At 40.0% G+C, this 8,801-nt stretch overlaps 2 protein-coding genes across 2 annotated transcripts in view; one reads left to right on the top strand and one right to left on the bottom strand.

Annotated features, from left to right (window-relative positions):
* Nucleotides 3,245-3,833, top strand: LOC109234657. Its single transcript, XM_019400725.1, has 2 exons — nucleotides 3,245-3,423; nucleotides 3,545-3,833. Exons 1-2 carry the CDS (start codon nucleotides 3,245-3,247, stop codon nucleotides 3,831-3,833), a joined length of 468 nt encoding a protein of 155 aa, XP_019256270.1.
* Nucleotides 6,139-8,801, bottom strand: part of LOC109234050 (protein disulfide isomerase-like 1-4) — an 11,344-nt gene continuing 8,681 nt past the window's right edge. Inside the window, exons 6-12 of the mRNA XM_019399890.1 lie at nucleotides 7,651-7,737; nucleotides 7,487-7,561; nucleotides 7,322-7,390; nucleotides 7,156-7,236; nucleotides 6,911-7,045; nucleotides 6,667-6,723; nucleotides 6,139-6,581 (exon numbers count right to left, since the gene is read on the bottom strand). Coding sequence (XP_019255435.1) covers nucleotides 6,414-6,581; nucleotides 6,667-6,723; nucleotides 6,911-7,045; nucleotides 7,156-7,236; nucleotides 7,322-7,390; nucleotides 7,487-7,561; nucleotides 7,651-7,737 — 672 coding nt within the window. The 3' untranslated portion in view covers nucleotides 6,139-6,413. The remainder of the gene's footprint in view (nucleotides 6,582-6,666; nucleotides 6,724-6,910; nucleotides 7,046-7,155; nucleotides 7,237-7,321; nucleotides 7,391-7,486; nucleotides 7,562-7,650; nucleotides 7,738-8,801) is intronic.

Here is an 8,801-nt window from a genome sequence, read left to right as displayed (position 1 = left end):
TATATATTGTTGAAATTGTTGAAAAAGATTTTCTTCATTTGCTATGAAAATAAAAATGTATAGCCATGTTTATATTATGTGACAATTTTGTGGTAAAAGGTATCACGAACATATATATAAAGGTATCACGAACATGGCTAAAAATATGAATTTTTTGCTACAATAAAAATATATTTGTGGCAAATACTTCAATTCATTGCTATGAATTTCTTATCCATAGCTGAATATGAGTACTATTGCTACGAAACTAAGTTATAGAAATAGCCACAAAATTAAAGTTACGCGGCAAACAAATTAAATCTTTTTCTATAATACAATACTTTGTAGCTATAAAATAAAGATAGCTATACATTTTATTTGTCGTGGCAAATGAATAAAATTATTTCTATAATCATATTTTCCGTGGCAAGAATGTATTATCATCATAGCTAGAACACAAAAAAATTTCATAGCAATAAGTATTAGTCCTTAGCCATAGATTATTTAAAGTTTGTATCTAACTTTTTGTTACGCCACTTCTTGCTACGAATGCTACGGAAGAAAAAATTGTTGCTAAAGTGTTTAGCTACGAAATTTTTTATATTTAGCTACAATATATTTAATAGCTATATATGCATAGTGTTGTAGTGATTGATGACTAAGTGCCCCTCTTATCTCCTTTTTGCCCCCAAGGTCAGGGGTTCGATCCCCATTTGATTAATTTTTTCTATAATTAATTAATAAATAATTTGCGGGCCGTCCTCTCTCCCCCTCGTTTCACTTTCCCAGACCCGTGTGTGCGCCGGCAAGACAGCAGCCTCCAGTGAGATCCGGACTAGTCGTCGGCGAGTGGGAACAACCACAATCAGGTTGCAGGCCTGTTTTGCAGCATCGTGGTCACCCGCAAACCAGACCCGTCTTCAAGCCACGTAAGTCATCATCCAGCAACTCCGGCCATATCTCCGACGACCGCCACCGGCTCCACCGTCTTCCGCGACGATACCAGGATCTACGTTCATGTCCCATTACACTCTGTCTTAGATATACTTTGTTTAAATGTGTTTCTCTGTTCATAGTGTGTTCTCTATTAGTATTGCGCAATAGCCGTGGTTTATTTGCTTAGATCATTTAATTGTCTGATTCACTTGTATTGTTTAGATATTTCGTAATTGCTTTTGGTCCTATTAGTATCGTCTAGGGTATTTAGTTTCACGTATCTTGTTGCTACTACCTAACATAGTACATTAGTTTTTTTCCCCTACATGTGTGCTTTTCAGTTTCGGACTGTATTATTAGTATCATAGTGTGTCTTGACTATAGTGGCTATTTTGAACGATGGTAAGGTAAGCTCATGTCTTCGCGGGGTTTCCAGGGGGTGAGGGGCAAGGGGTAAGGGTGGTAAGGGTGCATCTAGGCTGAGAGTGGGGTCTTGGAACATAGGGACCTTAACGGGGAAGTCTGTAGAGTTAGCAAAGGTTCTCCATAAGATGAGGATTGATATAGCTTGTCTCCAGGAGACACGATGGGTGGGAGATAAGACACGGGATGTAGATGGGCTTAAGTTGTGGTACTCTGGTCGCGTGGGGGGGGGGGGGGGTCAAGAATAGGGTAGGCATTTTGGTTGATAGTGATCTCTGGGAGCTAGTGGTGGAGGTTAAGAGAGTGAGTGACAGGCTGATGGGAATTAAGCTCGTCATTGGGGTTTTTACTTTAAACGTGATTAGTGCGTACGCACCCCAAGTGGGCTTGGACGAAGAGGTCAAGAGGCGCTTCTAGGAGGACTTGGATGAGGTTGTGCGTGGTATCCCGCACACTGAGAAGCTTTTCATAGGAGGAGATTTCAATGGCCATATTGGGGCAACATCTGGGGTTACGATGATGTGCACGGAGGCTTCGGTTTTGGAGTTAGGAACGGAGGAGGAACTTCATAACTAGATTTTGCTAAGGCGTTTGATTTGGTGATTGTGAACTCGAGTTTACCGAAGAATGAGGAGCACTTGGTTACTTTTCATAGTTCGGCAACCCGGACACAGATGATTATCTACTACTTAGAAAGTCGGATATAGGTTTGTGCACGGATTGCAAGGTCATCCCAAGTGAGAACCTCACGATCCAGCTTAGGCTCCTGGTCATGGATTTGGAGATTATGAGGAAGCGGAGAAAGAGGGTTGCGTATGGTCTTCCTAGGATCAAGTAGGGAGCTTTGACTAAGGTCATCGCCCAAGAGTTGGGGGAAAAGCTGCTGGCTATGAGGGCATGGAGGAGCAGTGGGGATGCGACTGGTACGTAGACCGCGACTGCGGATTGCATTAAGGAGGCTTCTATGGAGGTATTGGGGGTCTCGAAGGGCCCTTCTGGTGGCCGCAAAGGGGATTGGTGGTGGAGCACTGAGGTCCAAGGTAAAGTGGAAGTCAAGAAAGTGGCTTATTTGAAGTTTGTGAAAAGCATGGACGAGGAGGAGAAGAGAATGAACATGGAGCGATATAAGGTGGCTAAGAAGGAAGCAAAGTTAGTAGTTACCGCTGCCAAGATTGCCGCATTTGAGCGCTTGTATGAAGAACTTGAAGGCAAGGGAGGGGACAAGAAGCTGTACAGGTTAGCCAAGGTGCGAGAGAGGAAGGCCCATGACCTGGACCAAGTAAAGTGCATCAAGGATGAGGAAGGTAGAGTATTGTTGGACGAGGCTCTGATTCAACAAAGATGGCAAACATACTTCCATAATCTCCTGAACAATAAGGGGGATAGGAACATTGTGTTGGGTGACTTAGAAAACTCCAAGAGCCGTCAGGAATTTGGGTATTGCAGGCATATTAAAATTGCGGAGGTAGAGGGGGTTATGTGTAAGATGAGCAAGGGGAGAGTGAGCGGATCAGACGAAATCCCGATGGAATTCTGGAAGAGCGTGGGTAGGGCGGGCTTGGAATGACTAACTAGGCTATTCAATGTCATTTTAAGGACGAAGAAGATGCCCGAGGAATGGAGATGAAGTACGATAATCCCGTTGTATAAGAACAAGGGGGATATAAAAAATTGCAACAACTATCGGGATATCAAGCTACTGAGCCATACTATGAAAGTATGGGAGAGGGTGGTGGAGCTGAGGGTGAGAAGGATTGTGTCTATTTCAGAGAACCAATTCGGATTTATGTCGGGGCGTTCGACTACAGAAGTTATTCACCTTGTTGGGAGGTTGATGGAGTAGTATAGAGATAGGAAGAGGGATTTTCATATGGTGTTCATCAACTTAGAGAAGACTTACGATAAAATGCCGAGAGAGGTGCTGTGGAGATGTTTGGAGGCTAGAGGCATTCCTGTTGCATACATTAGGGCTATTAAGGACATGTACGAGGGTGCTAAGACTCGGGTGAGGACAGTGGGAGGGGGCTCGAAACACTTCCCAATTGTGATGGGGCTATATCAGGGGTCTGCCGTCAGCTCATTCCTGTTTGCATGGCGATCGATGCGCTGATGCGTCACATTCAAGGGGAGGTATCGTGGTGCATGTTGTTTGCAGATGACATTGTACTGATTGACGAGACGCATTGTGGTGTTAACGAGAGGTTAGATGTTTGGAGACAGACTTTGGAGTCGAAAGGTTTCAAGTTGAGCGGACCAAAATAGAATACTTGGAGTGCAAGTTCAGTTGCGCGACTCAGGTAGAGGACGAAGACGTGAGGCTTGATACACAAGTCATCCCTAAGAGAGAAAGTTTCAAGTACTTTGGATCTATTATACAAGGGAATGGGAAGACCGACGAGGATGTCACACACCTTATTGGAGCGGAATGGTTGAAATGGAGGCTCGCTTCTAGTGTTTTGTGTGATAAGAATGTGCCACCAATACTTAAAGGTTAGTTCTATAGAGCGGTGGTCAGACCGACTATGCTGTATAGGGCGGAGTGTTGGCCGGCCGGTCAAAACATCCTATGTCCAGAACATGAAAGTGGCGGAGATGAGGATGTTGAGGTGGATGTGCGGGCATACCAGGTTAGATAAAATTAGAAATGAAGTTATTCGGGACAAGGTGGGTGTGGCCCCTGTGGAGGACAAGATGGGGGGGGGGGTGAAGAGGAGAGGCACTGATGCTCCGATGAGGAGGAGTGAGAGGCTGGCATGGGAGGGCCAACAGAGAGGTAGAGGCAGGCCAAAGAAGTATTGGGGAGAGGTGATTAGGCAAGATATAGCGTTGCTCCAGCTCACTGAGGACATGACCATGGATAGGAAGGTGTGGAGGTTGAGAATAAAGGTAAAGGGTTAGGTGGCCAAGTAGCGTCCTTGTTTGTAGCAGTAGCTTTGATACACCACTTAGTGCCTTTCGTGTTTTTTTGTACCCTAATCTTCTGTTACTACTTGTTGTTGTCTTGTGTTTCGGTTTTCTGATTGCATTATCTTTTTCTAGTTTTGTATTTTTGCTTTGGTTGTCAGATCGGTTTGCTTGTTATTGCCCCTCCCCTCTCCCCTTCCTGAGCTGGGGGTCTACCGAAAATCGCCTTTCTGCCTTTTTAAAGGCAGGGATAAGGTCTGCGTACACTCTACCCTCCCAAGACCTCATTTGTAGAACTACACTGGGTATGTTGTTGTTGTTGTTGTTGTTACAAACAAACACGTTTTTTTTCACTTTTTTCAAAATTAAAAAAAAAAATCCTTTTGCCTACGTCTTTTAAAATTTTTCTTCTCTTAATCATTCTTTTGAGTACAAAAACTTTGAAATCCCTAAAAACAAAGTACTCATGACTCGTCTCTCTCGATTCTGAGGCTGTCTATGGATTCAAAGCAGTAAAACCTCCTGCTCAATATTAAGCGCCGCTTTTAAAAGAAGTCTCTCAAAAAAGACGCTGTGCGGGCAAGTCGATCAAAGTCAGAGCGGGGAGGGAATGTTTATTTACAGTTTTTTTAATGATGGTTTAGTTTGCTATATAGAGCATGAGATATTTAAAATTGTAAGTAATGATTATTATTGACCGTTTTCAAAGTACAAAAACTCGTCTAGGACAATTGTAAAGTGAATGATATTTTTTGCAAATGTAGTATTAATATAGTTTGGTCGTCAACTTGGCGTCACCATAAATTTTTTTACAATGGAACCAAATATCTATCTTAAAGATAATAGTGCACCCATGGTATTAAAATCTCGGATACGTCTCAGGTTGTTTTCGATAGACCACGGCTCAAGGAACAGTGAAAATAAAGCAACAAATGGTAGCAACAACAAAATAGGACGAGTAATTTCTACATGAGAGGGGAAAAAATGAAAATAGTTTTTAAGGGAAATATATTGCACACTAAATTTGTCCCGATAAGTCAGTTAAGTTAAATTTTATGTGTGACCTTTTACCCCTTATCCTCGTCCAAAATGAATTTATTAACCCTTCAAATATCACAACCAGATTGTATCAAAGCTCTGTTTATACGCGCTAACATTAGGATGCAACATAAAGTCTACTGAAGTGAATATATGACTTGTATAACTAACCTCAATTAGTTTGAGATTTACTTAATTGTTTCACGAGTAAATTAAACTATCAGAACTTGACCTTCAATTAGAATATTGATACACCTATGAAGGTGCATTTCAAGTGAAGTATTCTTTCTGTCTTTTAATTTTTTTAAATTCCATCAGGAAGGGGGAAGGAGATGCTTAGCTATTGACGGGGTTTGAATCCTCCATCTCAATTGGAGGAATGACTAGTCCTCAATTGGAATTGTGAGTGAAATGTTTACTTTCACTCACAAAAACTTTTTCCAAGTAAAGTTAATGTTACACACAACATTCTCATAACATGTTTTTCAACTTCAAATACAAGTTTTTTATTTATGATATTGTTCCTCCAAAATATGGCATTCTCTTGGTTAGGTGAAAGCTGCCTACTATGATTTGAAGATTTGGTTATGCAGAAGAATTTGAAACCTAAGTAACTCCGCGTGTATCACCGTGTCAATGTTTCGTGAGATTTTTACCACAGATAATGGTAGATAGCAAGCATGTTATGTTATGTTATAGTCGAGGTTTACACAAGCTCTGGGCTGAACACCACCATTATAAAAGAAAATATTGTGACAGAATCACCATAATCCCTAAAGCTGTGTTCTTGGGAAATTTGGTAAAAAAATTTGGTATTCTAACCTTAAATCTTGATTTTTGATGTTAAGAATCAAAATATTAGGCCAGGAATTATTTTCGTATTCACATTCGTACATCTTCATTTGTCAAGTCTCAGCATCGCGTGTCACTAGTTATGGTTGATTATGCGTTGAGTACATCTTATCCAAGAACAGCTTCTATTGATTACAACAATATAAAACTTTAAAACTCAAATAAGAGATAAAAGGAAGAAAAGAAAAAAGTTCCGTGGTTATCTATCTAGCCCGTTTATCTAATCCTACTAGAACAAGCTAGGAGAATAATTAAGAAAAAGTAACAGAGCTATGCAATTTTCATAGTTCATCTTTTCCATGGCTAAACTCGACCTTGGCACCTTCTTTGGCTTCCGAACTATCTGATGTAGTTGAAGAAGCTGGTTTTGGAAGCTTGAAAGGAATAGATGCATGTTTCTTGATAAACTTGTATAACGCCACCACAGTTCGATCAGCATCAACTGGAATCTGTAGGATTATAAGAATTACATTAAGACTAGCTAATTTGCTTATTTTAAAGAGGCGAACAACAAACAAAATAACCATCACTTACAGGATTGATGCTCTTATTCCCTGCTGGGAAGAAGAGGAGTGTGGGGAATCCTTCAGCCTGCAAAAAGGAGTGGATATGATCTTCCATTCAACAATTGCATCGAACAAATGACTTGAAAGAAACTCAGGCAGCAAATAGAAATGAACAACGAAAACCAGTAAACTAAGGTAGCAAAAGCAATTAGGAAAAGCAGCAGTTCATGACCAAACTATACAATCTTGTTCTGATCAACACTAAAAACTACCTTTGCCAGAGGGTGCTCATTTGTGGTACCATCCATTTTGGCTATAACAAGAGACTCAACGTCATGTAAGTGCTTTGCGAGCTTGTTATATGTTGGTTCTAGAGCTTGGCAATGACCACACCATGGTGCATATATCTAAACAAAAACAAAAAAGTAAAGATGAATACTACAAATAGAATCCTGAATAATGAAAAGGAAACCGGAAAAAGAGAGTTCATTTTACAGTTTAGTAGCTTGTCTAATACCTCCAGAAGCACATCTTTTGACTCATCTAGAACAATGTCATCAAAATTGTTCCCCACTACTATTTTCACATCCCCCTCATTCTATAATAATCAAGACATGAAACAGAGAGCTGAATCAGCACAACTACGTCGCAAAATCTAGGCCAGGAAGTGAAATCACACCTACATTCTCAGGAATAGGGTCTGATTTATACAAAGCTCTAAGCTTGCCTCCCAGAAAGTCCTCTCCAAATGCCTGATAGATAAAAAAGATGAGAAAAATGCAGTCCCACACTTACTGATAGAAATAGTTAATAAGTATGTCACCAACAAACAAAAGGAGGCATTCTACCTTAAGCTTCTCAACAGTGATCTCTCCATCAAAAATATATTTCCTGGGATCCTCATTACCTGTATATCCAATAACCTACAGGAAATAAACAAACAAGATGATAAACATTGCAACCTTGGTTCCAAAAAGTCCCCTCTTGCCCATTATAATTTGTTGATTATTACCTTTGGAGAATCTCCAGTGGCTCCAAAGTAATCCGATACTGGTCTTCCAACTTCTTCATCATCCATATTGACAAAAACAAAGATAAGCTGCAATTATCCATGAAAAGAATACATGGTTTTAGTCAATTGATAGTTTCTTCATCATCATGCAGATCAGCAGCACAACTACATTTCCATCTCAGACAGCAAATATACAGCCAAGGGGGTCAAAGTTTTGAATTTTTGCTGCAAAATTATGGAAGATATGTAGAAATCTGCATAATCTCTGTTCCCAGTACGTAATTTACTTTATGACTATTGTATTACTTTATTACTATTGCACGCAATGAATGGAGAAAAGATCCTGACAATTTTAATAGAACTTTGGAACTTTACAACTTCAGCTTTGAAGGGAAACTTATCTCCTTGCAAACTTTTCAAAAATAACACAGAATAATGAAGTTGAGTTGAAACATCCATGATTATACTGCTTTTCAGTCACCAGGCATTAGAGCACACTTGTCTGCTAGCAATCTTTCCTTTAACGTGTAAAAAAAGTTATGTTTATTCAACAAATACTGTCCAAAGCTATATATCAATAACCACGTGCACCTTCAACCCCCACTACGAAGAAGGCAATATATATGCATTAGAAACTACGATTGCAAACTTGGAAAAACAACAACAACAACAACAACCCAGTAAAAATCCCACAAGTGGGGTCTAGGGAGGGTAGAGTGTACGCAAACCTTGCCTACCCCGGAGGGGTAGAGAGGCTGTTTCCAATTGTAAACTTGGAAAAAGAAAAGAAAAAAAAACCATAGATATAATAACATTAACATATTAATGCAAATGAATATCAAATCAGATAAAAGACATAACACTTTAATTTCCAGGTAAACAATTAAGCATGATTCCTAAAGGGTGACATTAGACAGCAAAAATGGTTCACGGAGAAAACAACAATCAAGAAAAAAAGTGAGCTTTTCTTTTCATTCGAAAAAAGCAGTGGTCTTCCAGTGCCTTCATGATGTTTTGCAGATCAAGGAACTTAATGGAGATTTACATTTCAAACAGTATGGTTTGATCATGAAAATGACTTAATCTGGCTATCTGGAGTTTGGCACTGCAAGAATCTTTAGGACCATCCTTTTTTTTTTGTGGGGGGTGGG

This window comes from Nicotiana attenuata, chromosome 11 (genome assembly GCF_001879085.1).
Source record: "Nicotiana attenuata strain UT chromosome 11, NIATTr2, whole genome shotgun sequence".
Lineage (NCBI taxonomy): Eukaryota > Viridiplantae > Streptophyta > Magnoliopsida > Solanales > Solanaceae > Nicotiana > Nicotiana attenuata.
The sequence above is the reverse complement of the archived record's forward strand: the minus strand, read 5'-3'. Positions and strand labels throughout refer to the sequence as shown.

Excerpts from the sequence above, each read along its gene's own strand:
- LOC109234657 (XM_019400725.1), top strand. The coding sequence starts at position 3,245 with ATGCCGAGAGAGGTGCTGTGGAGATGTTTGGAGGCTAGAGGCATTCCT. Across the intron at positions 3,424-3,544 it reads TCTGCCGTCAGCTCATTCCT|ATGTTTGGAGACAGACTTTG; the intron begins GTTTGCATGGCG and ends ACGAGAGGTTAG.